At 37.8% G+C, this 20,800-nt stretch overlaps 1 protein-coding gene across 1 annotated transcript; it reads right to left on the reverse strand.

Annotated features, from left to right (window-relative positions):
• Positions 1–243: 243 nt before the first annotated feature.
• LOC118824080 (non-compact myelin associated protein) lies at positions 244–18,338 on the reverse strand. The gene is made up of 4 exons (XM_036594002.1): positions 18,036–18,338; positions 6,600–6,712; positions 2,421–2,505; positions 244–1,398 (listed from the first exon to the last, which is right to left on the reverse strand). Exons 2-4 carry the CDS (start codon positions 6,697–6,699, stop codon positions 1,128–1,130), a joined length of 456 nt encoding a protein of 151 aa, XP_036449895.1. The 5' UTR covers positions 6,700–6,712; positions 18,036–18,338; the 3' UTR covers positions 244–1,127.
• Positions 18,339–20,800: the final 2,462 nt, after the last annotated feature.

Genomic DNA, 20,800 nt, shown 5'->3' on the forward strand with positions numbered 1-20,800 from the left:
TGAACAAGTGCTGCTGTATTTTTTTGTTATGCATCTATTTTGTGAATAAACCCCTTTGAGAATTAAACTGGGAGGCTTTTTGGTTCATTGAAAATGTTGAATACTGGTTTTGTCCACCAGAGGTCACTAGAACTCAGAGAGAGCCATGAACCTTTTAAATGCCCTGAAGAGGCCTCACTGTAACTTTTATTAGAGAGGGTTTCTTTTTTATTAGATAATTCAACTCACCATCAAAGAAGCAGATCATTTCATTTGCTTTTAATATTCATTCTCAACAGAAATGATACAAGACATCACAGAATAGAAACATCTGAATGTGCAAGATCTTTAGAAAACACAGTCTGAGCTACTTTACTCCCATTTTCTGCTGTATTAGAGTGCAGATCTCACTACTGTCCTTCCTTTTGGGTTAATTGGAAACATTTACTTAACAGGAGCATTGTATTGTTGTACTGTTAAGGTCACATTCATAAGGGTGGGCAATACCACTGATTTTCATTGGTTGTGGTATGAAGGCTGGTATTTAAATACCAATACTTTTACAAGTCTTCTGCACATAAAAGGGTAAATATTTGTGATTTTTACAATACAAACCAGTAAATATGGACTTCAAAAAAGAATGTTTGCATTAGTGTTAAATAAACAAAGATCAGATTTAGTGGTGAAACAATATACATTTACAGCAGTCTGTAATCTGTTTTTCCTTTTCAGCATTGACATCCAATATCATGAAGCAATAACTATACATGTATTGATATTTTCAAGTGAGGACCGATTCTCAAAAGGAATCGTGATTGGAAATAGCGATACTTAGCTAAGTATCAATCCACCCATTCTTACATTTAATAACCCAAAGTCATGGCACTTGTGAGGTCCTTAAAGTGGGTAGTCTCACCATCCAGTGGATCTGACCACTGGTGCCCAATGGATCATACAATGGTCTTTCAACCTACCAATGGATAGGGTCTCAAAGGGGAAATGTACTGAAATGTCCCCATTGGTTCCCAAGGACTATATTTGGCACGTTTTTGCATGTTTTTGACCATCAGCCTGTGCTCACTTTGTTCATTCTGGTGTATTTTCTCTTCACACAACAAGATCTTCATTTAGGTCGTTGGGATGCAGCGTTAGGTGTTTTCGACCGGTGGTGTGTCATGTATTGTGACCACTGTGGAGCCGCTGGTGGTGCTGAACTGCTCGATGGGGTTCTGGTCCACTCTTGTCAGGTCCACCCGTGGTATGTGGAATCCGTTCTCTGAGGAAGCTGTAGACTGGACGAAACTTCCCAGGCCAGAGTTCGCTTGGATGTTTGTCATTGCCATGTTTGTGTTCGTTGACGACGTGTTTTTCCGTGGTTTGTTGGAGCTCCCGCCAAGCATCCTCGCTGCATGCGTCCTCCTGTCGCATTAAAGTTATTACAGATTTATTACAGCAGCATGAAATGTCCTATATACAGTAACATGACAATTATTCATTCATCTTCTAAGCCACTTATCCTCCTGGGTCGCAGGCGATGCTGGAGCCTATCCCAGTGCTCACTAGGCAAAAGGCAGGAAACAACCTGGACAGGTCGCCTCTCCATCACAGGGCAGACACACAAACAATCACATTCACAGCTAGGGACAATTTAGTATCTCCAGTCAGCCTGACTGCATGTCTTTGGACTGTGGGAGGAAACCCACACAGAAAGGACCCTGGTTACCCGGCCGGGGAATCAAACCCAGGCCCTTCTTGCTGTGAGGCGACAGCCCTACCCACTGGCACAAAAATGACCTTTAGTAGTGGTATGCATTAAGAATTGGTAATGAATATCAAATATTAATTTAATAGTACTAAAATATAAATATTTAAATATAATATGTTAATTGTTAACAATTACTTATGCTAATTAGATTAAAATATTGTAATTTTTATTTAAATAATTAACAAAATATTTTATTTTTAGGCTTGTTATTTATTGTCCATAGGACATTTCTGCTATATATAGCTTTTCTTTATGAAATGTAAGCTTTTTTTCTCTGCTTTCTTAAGATGTCAAGCCAAACACATCTTATTTATGCTTAAGTATCCATTTGCTTTTGTGAGGTTTCCCCAAAAACTTTACGCTGTTGAGAGAGGCTTTTTAACACAAACCAAAATAGTGAAATAAGCATTTAGGGCCAACAGTGTTATGATAAAAGTATGAATTTAAAGTTCTGTTTTTATAGAAGTGTGCTTACATTTATTAATTTTAGTATTCTTGTGGTCTGTATAATCATGCATGCTTACTGTCTGTATATTTGTTTTAAGCATACTTGTGGTGTCTGATTTTACTGTCTTCTTTCAAAATCCATTAGCCTTTTTTTTTAAATAGTCTATTTGCGTGGAACAGGGGCATGTAAATAGCTGACCATGTCAGTGTGTGTTATATGCGGACTGACCTGTTGTATGTCTTCAGTATGATGAGGAGGATGGTGAGGATGATTACAATGCCGATGACAATAATAGCAATTATGGCTCCTGAACCTGGGAGGGAGAGTTTAGAGTCTGTTACAGTCACAGTTGATCACAGTCCAGTATCAAAATACTATCACTGTTAATATGTATATGATTTTTTTTATTTCTGTAATTTAGGGATGCAGGAATGACCACATTGTGATGACATACACATCGCTCCATACTGCCATTGTGATACACAAAAAAAAAACTTTTGGTGCTATTTAGAACCCTTTTCAAAAAGGTTCTATATAGAACCATCTACAGTACATTCTCTGTTAATCTGATAAACCCTTTCACCATGCAAAGAACCTTTAAATCATGCAAAAGGTTCTTTGAATGTTCATGGTTCTACATAGAACCATTTTCTTTACTAAAGAACCCGTGAAGAACCATCATGTTTAAACGTGTGACATTACTGAAGATTACCCTGCACAAAAGTATTTGTTGGGTCATGCGAACACCTTGGCTCATCCAAAGATTCAAACAACACTCATGTGGAACATCTTCGATCTGAGATATCACAACAACTATTAAACAGTATTTTGCCAGTATGAACAACATATACTGATCTATAGTGGTAGGATCAGAAATAGTAATGAGGAAAAAGGAGAGGGGAAGGTGGTGGGGCGCGATAACTTTGTCACAGGAAAAAGAAGGTAAAGATGAAAATTTATACAATGATAGATGTGAGGATGAGTTTCAGGGATCAGCTTCATCCTAAAGTTAGTTATTTTTTAACGTCACCTCATACGGCCCGACTGGAATGCTGTTTATTCATGTGTACAGATGCTAGAGTTATTATTAGCATGATTTTTCCTGTTGCATATTTTTAAGTAAAAAAAAAGTCATACAAACTTCAAAACTATAGTATATAGCTGGTAAATACTGTGGTAAATACAGTCAGCTATTAACTGAAAGTGAGGAATTTTCTGCTTTGTAATGGCTGCATTTCCACGGCTAGTTACAGAAATGCTGAAAGACTGGAAAGCCTTCTCTGAGTGATGACAGAGGACGTTCTGTAGTCGATTTACAGAGGAGTAAAATATCACATTCTACACATGCATTGCTTAAAATTGTAAGTGCGAGCAAGACTGACAGATAAACATGCGCCTAGAGATATTTCCTAGTTTAGATATTGTAAAATGTCTTTTGAAAGTAACTTATGCAATATTGCGTGTAAAATATTGTACTTTTATATTATACCTGTTAAGCAACCTACTAAGATAATATAGCTTTTTTGTGGATATATTGTTACTGACGTATTAATCACATTATGTTATGTTATATATTGTGTTATGTACATTTTCAGTGGCTATTTTTGACAATAGTATTTCTAAAGCAATGCTGACTAACTGGATAATTGAGTTTATGCACATGCGAAACATGTTGTACCGCAAATGCACTTTGTATTGGAAATAGAAACTGAATATAAAGGACTTTTATTCCACACTGATGACTTTGTAATGTTGGTTTTATATACTTAAATCGCTCATAATGTTGTGAATGAACAAGCTAAATTGCTGTAGGTTAAATAGGCACTCATAACCAGGATGAACCAGTATGAAAATGAAAATATTTATTGCTTTTTTGCATACTTTCCACACATGGACTGGATGGACTTGTGATATGTTGACATTGTTGACAATGTTTACAAAGTGCCTTAACCTCTTTTATTAAAAAAGCAAGTAAGATACATTTTTTCATGATCTGGGCCCTTTAGGTGAATAGGCAATAGGCTATAATCAGGCTACTGAACTATAGGACGGCAGTCGGAGTCACCAGTAGGTGGAAGTAAAGAGCCAACAGACCCACATTTACCAGGGATTATTAAGTTAATGTCATTGTCTCAAAGGAAGTGAAGTAAGCTTTGGCAGCAGAAGCTGAACACCTGGAACCATGTGACTGTGGGAGTGTGCGGGTGTGGTGTGATGACCAACGTGGAACAAATGAATAAGATAATTGTTTTCAAACACTGTGGGAATGCAAACACACATGATGCTGAAAGGGCCCTACACAGTAACCGGAGCAAACTGAAGCAAGCAGTACTGTCCATTACTTTACACAAGGGGTCTCAACCTTTTCCACCCCGATGCCCACCTGTTTACACACACAAAGCATAGTGGCCAACGGGAAAACTAAAATTAGCTTTTTTAATGCAATTTTATTTTTTCTTAAAAACACTGACACTGAAAACCTGAGAATTAGGGCCTGAAAACGATAAGACCGGTTCAATCTCAAAAAACACAATTATAGTTATGTTAAAAAACATAATGTGAAAAAAACATGGTTGTTACATGATGTTACAAAAACTCTGCTTTGCACCACAGTAGACCCATAGACACATTTTGAAGCATGGATAACATGACATTTTTCATCCCCAGTTGTTAAGTCGGGTCTAATTTACAGGTGTGTGTATGGATATTTGTCCCACACATACACTCAAGCATACCCACACATACTGTACTGTGCAAATGTCAAAGACCAATCTTCATTTATTAAATGTGTAGTCAAAATGGCAATTAAGTACAAATTATTCATTTTTCAGGATCAGGATAAAAAACTGAAATTAGACATTTAACAGTAAATTACACAAAATTCCTTTAACAACTAAATATAATACGAACTTTTAGTTCAGTGTTCAGTGAGTCACTCTTTACCTTTATTCCAGCTTCCATTCTTTTCAGGAGACTCACTTTCAGTTTCTCAAAGAAATCTGCAGACACACCTCTAAAGTTCAGTCTGAGAAGATGTTTTTCTCAGTGAGGGCTCCTTGACAGCTACATATCTATTCAGACCCATAGCACTGAGTTGTCTTCTCACAATGGAAGGATGGACAGAAATACCTGTTGTTTTTTTAGATCTAAAGCAGCTTGATTTTCTCCTCTTTCTCAAAGATGAAAGCTTTAAGTGCTGTTTATTTAATGTTTCAGCGTCTATCGGGTCTTCCAGGTGGTTGTTAGGAGTCACATTTTCTAAAACCATGTACGTTGTTTGGTAATTGCTTTTTTGTCCAGGTTTTATGATATATTTTTTAAAATTTTGTTTACAAGAGTGGTGAATAAGACTTCCACTCTGAAAATTGGCATTAAATCTAGATTTTTGGTGGGTTCTACATGGTTAACAAAAGATGAAGCATCAGAATACTGTGTATGAAAACAAATGCCAACATAACAAAGAAATATTGAAGTGTTCAAATTATTCAGGCAGGACCTAAATCATTTTTTGAACTCCAGTTTTGGAAACTACTGTTTTTCCATTTACTCACCTTTAACTTTACACTTTCTCATGAAAGTGGATCATTTTATATTGTAGTGACCCACTCCTGGCTTGCACTGGCTCAGAGAGACTCTGTAGGTGTGGCTATACAGATGGGCACACGCAAAGGCTCATAGTACGCATGCACCCTCTTATTGTGTTGTTTAGTTCAATTTAAGTTGTGAATATGTATTTGTGGTGTTGTTCTGTGTGAGGGTGTGGGGTTATGGTGTTGTTAATTGTTTTGGGGGTTGGTCACCTTCAAGGTGAAGCCAGTGGCTAATGGTGACCTACCCTGCAGTTTCAGTGCTCTGTATGTGCCTTTTGCTGGTGTGTTTAATAAAGTACAATTCTTGCAGCAAAATCAAGGCTGACCCTGTGTTTGTTTTTCTGTGCTACACTGATGTCAGAAGTGGGATAACATACATCCACCTCAGCAGTCTTGGGAGAAACGGTGCTTCAAGAGCTTTCCAGGTGAGTAGTAGGAAAGGCAGATCCTGGTGAAAGACCGTTGACGACAAGGACAACACTGAAAGGCTCTATGCGGAAAACAGCCTAGCGAGGCTTGGCGGCAAGGCTATATTGGCAAGGCAGGAAGCCAGAGCCACTGCAGGGAGGCTTGACAGCGAGATTGACACAGCAAAGCTGGAGGCAGGAGGCGTTGGCCTTCACAAAGACTTGGCTTGAAATAAAAGGTGGTCTCTGACTTTGGCACAGCACTTTACACCATTATTATCTTCACTGTTTATATGTAACCCCAACATTTTTAATCTAAGTGACCAGAATACAGTGACCACATCAGGTTTTTCAAGTGAAAGCTGAAAAACTGGTGATGTACACATTATTTTACACCCACACACACTTACTCTGGACAAGGATCTGTTGTGCGGATTTGGTGGAGGCAGTGGTGGTGTTCTGTGCTACTGTAGTGAAGTTGGTCACAGGTTGAACTGTGGAAGATTGCATCTTCAGCAGCGTCCTAAAACCAAAGAGAAAAAATATGATTATATTATTGGGGACAAATTTGGGCTGTGAAAAATGAGCTAAAGCCAGATTAGTTACAGCCCTACTCATTTTATTAAAGTGCCCATAAAATGCAAAATATGAATTTAAAACAATCACATCAATATTTTATTAACATTAACTATAAAAAATGTTTCAGTAATTTAATTAACAACCACTAGTTCTTTATATACACACACACATCACCATGTAAGAGAGATACATTCTTTTAGACATCCCTTCCATGATAAAGTGTAAGAGCCATTACACTGATTTAACGTTGTTTGAAATACTGCACAGTGGAATATAGCTGAGCCTTTATTACATTTCAAGGCAGATTGTATCCCATTCTGAACAGAATGAAGCCTTTTGTTTCTAAAATGTAAATTGTTTTTCACTAAAGAGGTCAAGTGACATGAAAACAGTATAATAGAGGTTTTGTTTTTCATTTTGGCACATATTGTCATTTAATGTTTTTCCACTGTAATGATTGCCTTTCAATTTGGCACGAATTCCACTCCATAGTATCCAACCTGCCTAGTTTTGATTAGTTACAACAACACAGTCCTTCTCAGTGGTGTAGCATTTTAAACTGGAATCACAAAGGTTTATAGTGACTATAAACAAAGACTGTAGTGGCCCAACTTGAATAATTTAAGGATTTTGGCAAAAACTGCATTGTGAAGTGAGTATGTGTGTAGTGGAAGAAAAATATATGTGTACATATTTACTCATATTAAAAATATAGAATCAGAATCACACAGAAGTATTAAACTGAGAGACAAATAAAATAAAATAAAACAATAAATAAAATGAGAAAAAATAATATTGTGCAAATATGTGAAATATATATGCTAATTTTAAATATGAAAATTTCTAAATACTAATATAAGTACATTTATGTCAATATATTGAAATGTCTGCACATATATAAATGAAATATTTTGTACATTTTTAATATGAAAACATCAAAAATGAATGTATTTTGTTTTGTGCGGGAATTATTCTGTGTGTGTGTGTGTGTGTGTGTGTGTGTGTGTGTGTGTGTGAGGCCTGCCGAGTCCTAATGAGTCGATTAAGGCCTAATGAGTTTATTACATTTTTTATTGGGACTTTAACACTGGACGGGTGCCCAAATCAAATGAAAATGATTATGTATTAGAATTTGAAGAAAATGCTATTTTTTGCTGCAGAGGTTATGTGTCATTCTTTTCACTTTTAAAATCAACAAAATTGTTAATTTGTCTGGGTGCCAAAACTTTTGCAAATATCTGTATATTGACCCGAAGCTGAGGTGTGTGTCTGTGTGTGAGTCGGATGCTGAGGCTTGTTTGGCTCTGTTACAGTAGAGTAACTGCAGCTGCTTCAAAAGAGAACAAAATTTGCATCGGCTATAAAAAGCTGAAAACCCTGGAACACGGAAGAGACGCACTCACACACACACACATGCACACGCACACACACACACAGTGTGCAGCTAACACATAATACACTTTCAATGCAGAAAGTACACTCTCCCAATCTTCCAAATACACATTTTTAGTCTCTCACAGCCCCCCCCACCCCATGCATACACACACAGCTTGTCTCTGATTCTCCTACACACACAGAAACACAGACGCAAGATCTATTCTTGACCGGCAGATTATATTCAAATAGCCCCACAACTACAAAACATGCAAACCTTCAGTTTCATAACTGCCATTTTATTTTCCACGTGGTGGAGCACACAGGACAAACGGACAGCATGTGTGTGTGTGTGTGTGTGTGTGTGTGTGTGTGTGTGTGTGCCAGGGGGTCCCCTACCTGTTTTACATAAATCCAAACTACTGTCTACAGTGATGATCCAGACTGAAGTGAAACCACAGCACTGATTCAGCGTTTGTGTGCACTGGAAAACCACCAGACCACAGGACTCACCTGGTCATCATACAACCTAATCGCCTCATCACCTTCCAACCGGCAAACCTGGTCATCACACACCTAACCACCCCATCACCTTTCAACTTTACACTCCTGGTCAACATACACTTGATCTACTAATCATTACCTGTCCACTGGGTCATCACACACCAAACTGCCTCTTCATCTTATTGCTGGACAAACCTGATCATCATACAACTTCATCATTCTCAGCATCTTTCAGCTGGACACACCTGGTCAACACACACCTGATTACCTTATCACCCTGTCCACAGGTCACAAGTGATCACTACACAACTGATCACCTCATCATCCAGCCAATTGGACACACCTAGTATTCACACACCTAATCACTTCATCACTTTTCCACCGAACAAGCCTGTTTATCATGCACTTGATCTACTGGTCGACATCTGTCTATCGATCTTCACCAGGTCATCACATGCCTGATCTACTGGTCATTAGTTGTCCACTGGTGACAACTGGTCATCACAAATTTGATCTCTTCATCATCTGTCCGCTAGTCATGACCACACCTTGTCATCGCACACCAGATCGTCATATTACCTGTCCACTGGTCATACCTGGTCACCACACATGATCACCTCATCACTTGTCCACTGGTCACAACTTGTGATACACACACCTGATCTACCAGTCATCATCTGTCCACTGTTCACACCTGGTCACCAAATACCTGATCACCTCATCGCCTGTCCACCGATCATCACTTGGTCATCACACACCTTGGTCATTATTTGTCCACTGGTCACAACTGGTCATCACAAACCTGATCATCTCATCACCTGTCCACTGGTCACACCTGGTCATCACACACCTGATCATCTCATCACCTGTCCACTGGACACAACTGATCACCACAGATCTGATCTAGTAGTCATCATCTGTCTACTGGTCACATCTGGTCACCTCACACCTGATTATCCCATCACTTGTCCACTGGTCACACTTTGTGACCACATACCTGATGTACAAGTCATCATCTGTCCACTGTTCACACCTGGTCACCAAATACTTGATCACCTCATTGCCTGTCCACCGATCATCACTTGGTCATCACACACCATGTCTGCTGGTCATCACCTATATGCTTGTCATCACACACCTTGGTCATTATTTGTCCACCGGTCACAACTGGTCATCACACACCTGACCATCTCATCACCTGTCCACTGGTCATCACCTGGTCATCACACACCAGATCTGCTGGTCATCACCTATACGCTTGTCATCACTCTACTTTAGATCTCAGCTAATCCTTAGCTCTTTTACAGCCTCACTGAAACGTCATAATTGAATATGTTTGCATGTGACTGACTGCAGCAGCATTCAATGCACACAGAAGCAAACGGAAATAAACCTGCGTTTGCAGGTCTTCAATTTTTTTTTCCGTTTGCCTTTGAGTAGAACAGCAAACAGTGGTAAAAAGGCTCTGTGTATGTGCTGTAAGGTGAGCTGCAGGCCACTGGCCTAGACTCTGGCCTCTCTGTGTATCTGTGGATGTCATAAAAACTCAACATGGTTCACTTTTACTTCGCTGCGTTCCGAAGACAAAGACAGCTGCTTAAATTTATAGCCCTCACTATCAGCTGAGCAGATGGACGGAGACAGCATGACACTGTTACTCCGCTGTGCTTTGTGTGCGTTTGCTTTGCTAAGCTAGCACGTGCCTCAGCGTCTGCACACACATTTCACTATTTGTTAAGCAATTTATAATATAATTGCTTATGTGTTTTCTAATACTGTATGACATACTGACAAGATTTAGGCTTCAAGATTCTACTTCTACATGCAGTTAGCACCATGCTAATTAGTGGTGTACAGCACACTACTTGTTAGCTACATTAGCCTTTTAGCTCCAGGCTAAAAGATGGTTCTTCAAGGGTTCGTTAGTAAAGACAATGTTTCTGTATAGAACCCTAAACACTCAAAGAACCATTTGCATGCTTAAATGGTGATGTATGATCTATGCATGGTGAAATAGTTCTTCAGATTGATGGAAAATGTGTTGTATATAGAATGTGACACTGTATGTATAAAACCATCTATAGCACATTTGTTGTATGTGGTTCCAGACAGAAACGTTTGGAAAAGTGTTCATATAGAACCATAAACACTCAAAGAACTCTTTGTATGTTGAAATGGTTCTTCAGATTGATGGAGAATGTGCTGTAGATGGTTCTATATACAGCCTTTTTTAAAATGGTTCTGTATAACACCAAAAAGAGTTCTGCCTTTGTTACAATGTCAAGCTTGTAACAATAGAAGAACCCTTTTTGGTGCTATACAGAACCCTTATAGAACCATGTACAGCACATTCTCCATCAATCTGAAGAACACTTTTACAATGCAAATAACTCTTTGATCATGCAACGGGTTCTGTAAGTGGTTATGGTTCTATAAAGAACTATTTTTTTTTACTAAAGAACCCTTGAAGAGCCATCTTTTTTTAAGTGTGCTATTGTTATGATGTCAAACTTGTAACAGTAGAAGAAGCCTTTTTAGTGGTATCTAGAACCATTTTGCACCATTTATACAACATATTAAGCATGCAAATGGTTCTTTCAGTGTTCATGTTTTTTTATATATAGATATACATTGTTTTATATATATATATATATATATATATATATATATATATTAATATTACACAAATATAGGATACTTGTATATCATTGCCTATCTTTTTTAAAAATCTGATAAAATCTGACACAGACAAGTTAACAAAAGATTAATTTGAGAACCGATTAAAATACTTTATCATTATTAAAGAACTAATCTATTCAAAATCTCTCAGTATATAAATGTTCTAAAAATAACAATTCATGTAACTACCTTAAAAACAAACAGAGCTTTTTCAGTAGCTACATTGGGGAACCCTCAGGGCCTTCTGGGCCCTCAGAGAAAGAGTCACTGTAAAACTGATACATACAAGCTCAAATATATGGCTACTGTCGGAACAAAACCTCATGTGTCCATTTTTGTTGTTTTGTACTTTTTTTAAATAAAAATTTAACATGCCAGCTGCCCTTTACAACATACTAAAATTTTATAATGAATGGACCAATAGAAATGCTCCAAAATGACTTCCATTTAATGTTAAGAATGTTTTCTGTAAAGTTACCATTTTGGAGATACGAGGTTTTATTTCGACAGCAGCGATATGCTAAGGCCTGTTACGAGCTTCAAGACAAAAATGTTCACCATCGTTAGCTTAGAGCGTCCCATAAGGATGCTAGCATAAAATAGCATTATTGCGTTAAAGTTCGCCACTGATAGCTCAACGTATGATAGCAAGGTGTAGGCAATATAAAATAATAAGAAATTAAGAGAAGTGTGTGGCATAAATACTCATCAGAATTTTGTATTATATTTTGTATATTGTGTTTTTTTTTAGTTTTTCTTGAATATTGTTTAATATGAAAGGCAGATTATGCCATACACACAATGAACACGATATGTACAGCTAATAAAGTTACAATGTTTGTTGTAAGTGTTTGCTTTTCTGTGTTTGCCATTCAGTAATGAGCGAGTGCAGAATGTTGTGCAGCACATGAATGGCCTTCTTTTACAAGTTTATTCTACCAATTATGCAATTTCTGGTTGGCCGCCAATGCAAGCAGCAACTCCTTTGTGTTGCATTGTTTTGTGCTAAGCCGTGAGTGATTAGTAATATTGACTTTTGAATTACCTTTCAGAAAGATTAATTGCAGCTTAATAGATGAAATTAAACACACCTGCTCGGAGAAGCCAGCGAGGAACAGATGCTAATACAGATGCTGTTAGATAACTGAGAGCTTCAGCAGCAGTGACGACACGTGATTTCGGCGTTATGTGAGGGAACGCTAACACACACTCACACACTCATTCAGGGCCACAGGTGAACTGGAACACACCTCGTCGTATAACGGTCATTGTGAAACCTGGCCTGGGTACAGTATTCAGTCTTTTGTGTTTGTACATGAGTGCGTGTCTTTACCACTTGGGATTCACCATTGCAACTGGGTCATTTTGCTGAGGCCTTGTTTTCCTGGTGACCTACTATGCTATTCAACATTTTATTGGTTTGACAGGCCATTTTTACCCACAATTTCCCAGAAATGCTAACCGATTCTCATTTATAGTTCAGGGTAATCTACTATAATTTACCCAGTTTAAGCACAAAGTTCGAATTGAGGGGGCCTGCAGGGTCCCAGACCTTCCATTAGAGCAAAGGGACCCCTTATAAGAGAGACAAATTTGAACTTCCCAAGCTATTTCCTTGAGTGAAATTAGGATTTTCTTACAGTATTAATGCACCCACATGAGCTCATAGTTCATTTCCAGGTTTTCATAGTGTTCAAAATTAGATATAATCCCTGGATAAACTATAAACACACCCAGCCTGGATGCAGAACTCTAAAGTTTATTGCACTGTTGGTTCACAGTTCTACACACCCATGAAGAACAAGAAAGAAGGGTGAAAAAAAGTCTAGTATGTGCATCAATTTTTCATTTTACTTAGAATTAACCTTGATTACATAAAGTTATTCCACTGTTAACTTTTAGTGCTGGACAGCTGCAAGATTCTTTTGTAAAAACATTAATAAGTTAAACAAACTAGCTTGAGCTTTTTTTTGTTGGCTAGCTAGTTTAGCTAGCTGCCCATCACCAGCTAGAATTAAGGCTACTTTCAAAAAAGGTAAGTACTCTATCATGAAAATGATACTCAGACATCTATGTTGTTTGTATTGTGTAACAAGCGCCAAATTTATTCCAGAATATTGTTAGTCAAAAGGCTATCTAGCTGGCTAATTAGCTACAGCTAGCTAGTTGTTCATCATTAGCTAGCATTAGGCTACCTTCAAAAATACTTATTGTCCAACTGGTAAGTGCTCTACTGTGAAAATAGGACTTAAAATTATATGTTGTTTATCTTGTCTTATAAGCACCAAAGGAATGCAAGATTTAAGTTAGATTTTAAGTTGAGGTTATGTAGCTAGCTAGCTTAGCTAGCTATCTGTCATTAATTACTATTAGCCTACCATTAGGCTACTTTCAAAAAATGTTATTGTCCAATCGATCAGTGCTTTATTGTGAAAACAGAATTCACAAATATATGTTGTTTGTTTTGTATAATAAACATCAAATCAATGCCAGATTTGATCTTTAAGTGACTGTGTAAAGAAAATATCCTGAATTCTTAGATTGGAATAAGGTCTAGAATCTGATTAAGGAATCTGATAAAGAGAGCTGGATTTGAGCTCAGAAATTTTTACTCTTACTCTGATTTCTTTTGATTCGCTCAGTCTGTGCATGAGTGAAAACAGAGCGCTGTCCCAGAAACAGCAGCAGAATTTAACACAACACCCATGAGATGCAACACAGTATTTTTGTAATGAAGCTGAAACCAAATACTTGCTTGACAAAATACAGGATTCCGATAAAGTTACTTGATGTTTTTCAAAAAAAAAAGCCACTGCATGAAATTTGATTTGTATGTTATGCTTACATTACATCTTATTCTGTTGGTTGCAAAGCAGAAATCTGATTACTGCCTCACTGACTCATATAGACACAGAGTTTTCCTATTATCTGATTACCCAAGTGTATGTAAATGCTGTGAACCAGTTACTGACAAAATCTGATTTTTCTGCAGTTATCGGATTATTAAGTGCATGTAAACACACTCAGCAAATACAAATGAGGTTGCCAACTCTCACATTTTGGGTCTTTTCTTAAGCGTTCATGCTGTGCAGTGAAATCTCATGGCAGGGAATGAGCGATCTACACTAACAAACATGCAAGCGACTATTTTTAATTTTTCTGCATGGTATTGCTGATCGGCTTGTAACCCACTGAGAAGACACAGGCTGTATCTCCACTGCTCTATCTTTTATATAGAGTGAACAGAGTGAGTGGTGTCAAAGTCCTTATAGGAAAGTCTGTCCACTCAGCAGCCATCTTTGCACTGCCACAGGGCAGTTATTTCCAGCCATGCCAGACAAGACTTCTCTCTCGCTAAATAAGAAGAGACCAAAATACTTAAAACTAGAGGTAAAATTATCATTTCAAAAACATATTTGAAATCACTGATAAAATCCAATAAAAACGTCAAATCGTTTGTTTTATTTTTGTTCAGATAATGCACAAAATCATGGTTTTTTGTTGTTGTTCTGACTACTGCACTTGCGCAGGTCTTCACAATGAGGCAAGCTCACTAGCAGCATAACCAGGTTAGCTTGCATGCAGCATAACCAGCAAGCTGACTGGCTCTTTTTCTAATGGGATTTGGCTTAATGGTTTCCAACGGAGACCACTAGTTTAAAGAACACCTTTAGATCCCTTTTAGAATCAGCTGGTCAAACCACTACCAAACCAAACCACTTCCGACTAGGAAAATCAAAGAACCCCCCCCCTCAGCTGGGAATTTCTCCTCGTAAAGCCAGGATGCTCAGCATGACGGCTGCTCTCACAGTCAATATTAATAAGGAACCACATCTCTATTTTTAAAATATATTTGTTTTACATCAATCAACATACAGGCATAGTAAATCTGCAATTCACCAGAAAGGTAAGTTTTGAGAAAGCATGTACATCATGAATATTAGTTAGCACTTATATTACTAACATTAGCTGGCTAGCTTGCTGCTAACAACACTTGCTTTAATGGAGACATTTTTGTTTTTCCCATTTTTTAGAGGTTGAAAATGACGCTGAGTTCTGACTTCCCACTTTACTTGTCACTTGGGTACGGCTTTGTTTGTCACTGCATTGCTTCTGGTTTAAAACAGGCTTCAAAGCTACATGCTAATGACTATGAGCTGTGGTTCAAATTACTGTTCTAAGCAGTTTAACAGCAGCTGTGAAGGCAAAATTGAAAATCTCACTGCAGTTACCTCACCATAGTTACCAATGCTGATAGAAGCTAATAGCTCACAGTTAGCATCATTTGAACAAGGCTAACTAGCGGCTATTTGTTCTCATTTGTTTTGAGTAATATTAGCCGTTGCAGCTGAACCGTTTGTTTAGCCTGAGTCTAGAAGCAGAACCCGTGTGGGAAACTTCTGCTGTGTAGCCTGTAAATGTCACATTTCACAGACTGCTGTTCATCCATCTCACTTTTACTTCTTTCTTTCTCTTGTGTATGCAGCAAATGTGTTTTACATGAGTTCCTGTTTGAGAGCTGCTCTCAAATGAAGTCACTGTCAGATGCACACACACAATATTGATTTGAATGAAGTTCCGGCTGGTTGATGTGGTCAATATTTAACCAGTAAATCTCCAGCTGGGTGAACTCATTAGAGCACAGGTGTCCTCAGCAATTTTCCACCAGGTGAGGCACCATCCTATCACGTCAACGCTTCAACTCTTAGCCCAATAACAGTCATGAAGGACCCCAGACCAACCCCTCCTACCTACAATTGCCCCAGCTCAGACAATAACCCAATTCATTAGGGTCTACAGCAGACACACCTCCCACTAGCGGCTAATCTTTCTACCGAAGTTTCAGAGCCATATAGCACATACTTTAGACTTCGTATTGTAGGGAATGTTCAAAGGGCGTTTCTAAAGTGCTCTGATTCTTCTCATCTGAGCCTTCTGGTACTAAATTTCAGTTTCCATCCATCATCAAACTAGACTGCTCTACTCAAAGCTTTGTCTCAAAAAGAGAGAAATGTAAATGGCTTCAACATTTGCTGATAAAATCATGTGAATATATCGTACCTTAATAGAACAACATCAAAACAACTCCCTACATTTCCTTTGGGGGATTAGTGCAGCACACCTATTTATTATTAAGAGTAAACAGGATCCCAGCAGACATGGACGGCCCACAAAAATGATATTCTGGACACTACTGTGCTAATGTGATAATCACTTACCATTTTTTACCACAGTTTCAGGAAACTGGATGGTGACACTCTGTCTGCTATTCAGGCCATGTTCATATGAACTGGGATTAAGAGGAAGCAAGATGTTCTTCCCCAAACTTTATATACACTTCACACAAAACAATTTAGCTTCCCCAAGCATTGTAGCTAGCATGAACATTGTTAGCCTTAACTTTAATAGCAGCTTAGCAACCAGAGAGTGTGAGGAGTTCAGGGATTTCAAGGCATCATAGTACAAAGATTGTTGTAAACCAATAGTTTCAAGACTGCCACAACAGTTAAACTCCAATCAGGTCTCAAAATGCCAAAAAACAGATTAGCAGGCTAGGAAAAAATGTAATGCTAATTCTACAAGCCAAAGACTAAGCTAAGAGAATGTTATCATTGAAAGTTTAATCTAGGGTCTATGACTGCAAAACAAACATTAGTCTGTACCTTTTCCAATTTTTCAAAGGCCTCTGTGGAACTTAGCAACCTAAGGCCACATTTAATCTCAGTTACTTCTAAATAGAGCAAAAACCTTTATGAACAAAAACATTTAATCTTTACAAATCTGAAGATATTATACAGATAATACAGATTATTCTGTTCATCTTACGTGAAGTAAATACATTTTAGCACTAAGCTAGAATTGCCCAAATGTCACAAAACAAGACACACCTTGTCACTAGTTTGTTGAGCTATTAGTTTAGTGTGCCCACACTCTCTTCTCCTGAAACACACAGTAAAATGATCAACGCAGGGATGATCAGCGTTTTTCAGCGTCTGACAGACACGGTTTCCACAGCTGCAGCTCAGTGTGTCAGAGAGAAAAGACAATAGAAAATGTGCTTACCTGGAGAATCAGGTGGAGACTGAATACAATTTGGCCAGTGTCAGTGTATAGGAATGCTAGCTATTCACATCCACCACCGCACACTTTCACACACTCACACACTCACACAGACTTGTTTTTATACCTTGTCAGGACACTGGGTCATATATTTGCCTCATATGTATGAAATATAAAGTGTATAATGATACAATAACAAAGATACCTACAGATGTATGCAAATGTTTGGGTAAATTGGTGAAATGACAGGTTTTATTGATTTTCTAAATGAAAATAAGTGCTATACAGAGAAGAGACTTCAATATATAAATAATTATATACACTATACTATACTAGTATTATATAGTATAATATGGTATACTATATATATATATACATATAACAATTACATATTTACATTTGTTACCTGAAAAGGAAGCATTCACTTAAAAAATCAATAAAACATTTTTTTAACCATCTATCTATATATGATTTTACCATCTATCTATATATGATTTTGAAACATGGATCATTTGTGAAAAAGTCTTGACCTTCTTGGAGGTTTTTCTCTGCCTTTCCTAGACACTCAGAACATGTCAGACCTGAACATGTATAAAAACAAAAACACATGCATACACACACACACAGCAGTGATTTTCAGCTGAACTCACCTGTGCGATTACACCTGCTCGTAGAATATCTCTCCCAGGAGAGTGAGCTAATCCAAACTCAGTCCACAGAGGAGTGCATAGTCCACACTCACACTCTGAAGAGCAGCTGTTTAGTTAAAAAAAATCCAAAGAAGAGCAGAATGTCAGATTCCTCTTTAGCGTGTTCACCAGGCAGAGGTGTGTGGAAGAAGCGCGGCTCAGGTGTGTGTCTACCTGGCCGACAGGTGTGTGTGTCTGTGTGGCTCTGTGCCGCAGTGACGGGGAGAGAAGGAGGCGGCTGGTTTTTCAGGTCTAGCCTGGGCCCCTAGGCGTGCCACACTGAGCGCACCACACACGCACACACACACACACACGCACACACACACACAGACACACGTACAGGGCTGTGCAGTCACAGATTCCCCCTTTATTTATTAAATTTCCAGTGAAAACAGCCAGCCATTTTTCTGGAGATATTTCTGAGGAGATCAGATGTAAAATAATCCACTTGCATAAAGAAGGAAAAAGTCAAAGGAAAATAAGTAAAACTGGAGTTCAAAAAAATATTTAAATCTACAGAGAAAATGAGACTCCTAACAACCACCTGGAAGACCTGGTAGACACCAAAACTGTCCTCATCAGATAAACAGCACTTGAAGCTTTCATCTCTGAGAGAGAGGAGAAAATCAAGCTGCTCCAGATCTAAAAACATCCACAGGTGTTTCTGTCCATCTTTCCACGGTGAGAAGACAACTCAGCGCTGTGGGTCTGAAAGGACGTGTAGCTGTTTAAGAGGTCCTCACTGAGAAAAGGAGACGGACACATCAAACAAAGAAGCTGAACAATGGACTGACCACCCCAGAGTCCAGACCTCAACATCACTGAATGGGTTTGATTACTTCAGAAAATCATCAACCAACTTCTAAGACTGAACTTTGGAGGCGTGTCTGCAGATTTCTTTGAGGAACTGAAAGTGAGTCTCCTGAAAAGAATGGAAGCTGTAATAAGGTAAAGAGTGAATCATTGAACAGTCAGACATCTGATATTAGATTGAGCTGTTGAGGCTCCTGTGGAATTGTCTGTGGCCAGTATAACACTAGAATCAATAAATAAAAATCGCATTGATATTATATAAAGTGATTGTGAGTGGCTGGGGGAGAATCTGTATTTGTATGTGTGAGAGCAGCTATACAAAATCATTACGAAATAATAATGGCAATGCAGTAAGCATGCAAATCAGCTCATTCTGAGGGCCTCTATGTGGTCGGGAGATTAAATCTCTTATCAGTCAGATTTAAATGAGCAATCAGATGAACACAGTGCCCTCATATTCATCTCATGCATATCCCATATTCATTTTGCATTCATTTCATATTCATCCTGTATTTATTTCATATTTATCCTGTATTCCTCTTATATTATATCTCAGTCGTTACTTTGTAGTAATTCACCATCCAGAACATGGAAAAAGGGATACATTTGGCATTATCCCTAAGATAGCTCTGGAAACATTTTCCGCCTATTTTAAATAATTAATTTATTCCAGAGACCTCACCATGCCCCTCCCACAAAGGTGTTCTTTTATAGCTACTGCTGTGAGGTTAGACAAGCTTGTAAAATTCCCATTCAACCTATAAAGAAACTGTTGAACAGACTCAGTTTATATCACAATACCTACATTCAGAGCCAGTTATTCATTCAACCTAATGAGAAACTGTAGAGCAGACTCAGTTTATATCACAATGCCTACATTTAGAGTCAGTTATTCATTCAACCTAATAAGAAACTGTAGAACAGACTCAGTTTATATCACAATACCTACATTCATAGCCAGTTATTCATTCAACCTAATGAGAAACTGTAGAACAGACTCAGTTTATATCACAATACCTACATTTAGAGTCAGTTATTCATTCAACCTAATGAGAAACTGTAGAACAGCCTCAGTTTATATCACAATACCTACATTTAGAGTCAGTTATTCATTCAACCTAATGAGAAACTGTAGAACAGACTCAGTTTATATCACAATGCCTACATTTAGAGTCAGTTATTCATTCAACCTAATCAGAAACTGTAGAACAGACTCAGTTTATATCACAATACCTACATTTAGAACAAGTTATTCATTTAACCTAATAAGAAACTGTAGAACAGACTCAGTTTATATCACAATACCTACATTTAGAGCCAGTTATTCATTCAACCTAATCAGAAACTGTAGAACAGACTCAGTTTATATCACAATACCTACATTTAGAACAAGTTATTCATTTAACCTAATCAGAAACTGTAGAACAGACTCAGTTTATATCACAATACCTACATTTAGAACAAGTTATTCATTTAACCTAATAAGAAACTGTAGAACAGCCTCAGTTTATATCACAATACCTACATTTAGAGCCAGTTATTCATTCAACCTAATCAGAAACTGTAGAACAGACTCAGTATATATCACAATACCTACATTTAGAACAAGTTATTCATTTAACCTAATAAGAAACTGTAGAACAGACTCAGTTTATATCACAATACCTACATTTAGAGTCAGTTATTCATTCAACCTAATCAGAAACTGTAGAACAGACTCAGTTTATATCACAATACCTACATTTAGAACAAGTTATTCATTTAACCTAATAAGAAACTGTAGAACAGCCTCAGTTTATATCACAATACCTACATTTAGAGCCAGTTATTCATTCGACCTAATGAGAAACTGTAGAACAGCCTCAGTTTATATCACCACACCGACATTTAGAGCCAGTTATTCATTCAACCTA

This window comes from Colossoma macropomum, unplaced genomic scaffold (genome assembly GCF_904425465.1).
Source record: "Colossoma macropomum unplaced genomic scaffold, Colossoma_macropomum, whole genome shotgun sequence".
Taxonomy (NCBI): Eukaryota; Metazoa; Chordata; class Actinopteri; order Characiformes; family Serrasalmidae; genus Colossoma; species Colossoma macropomum.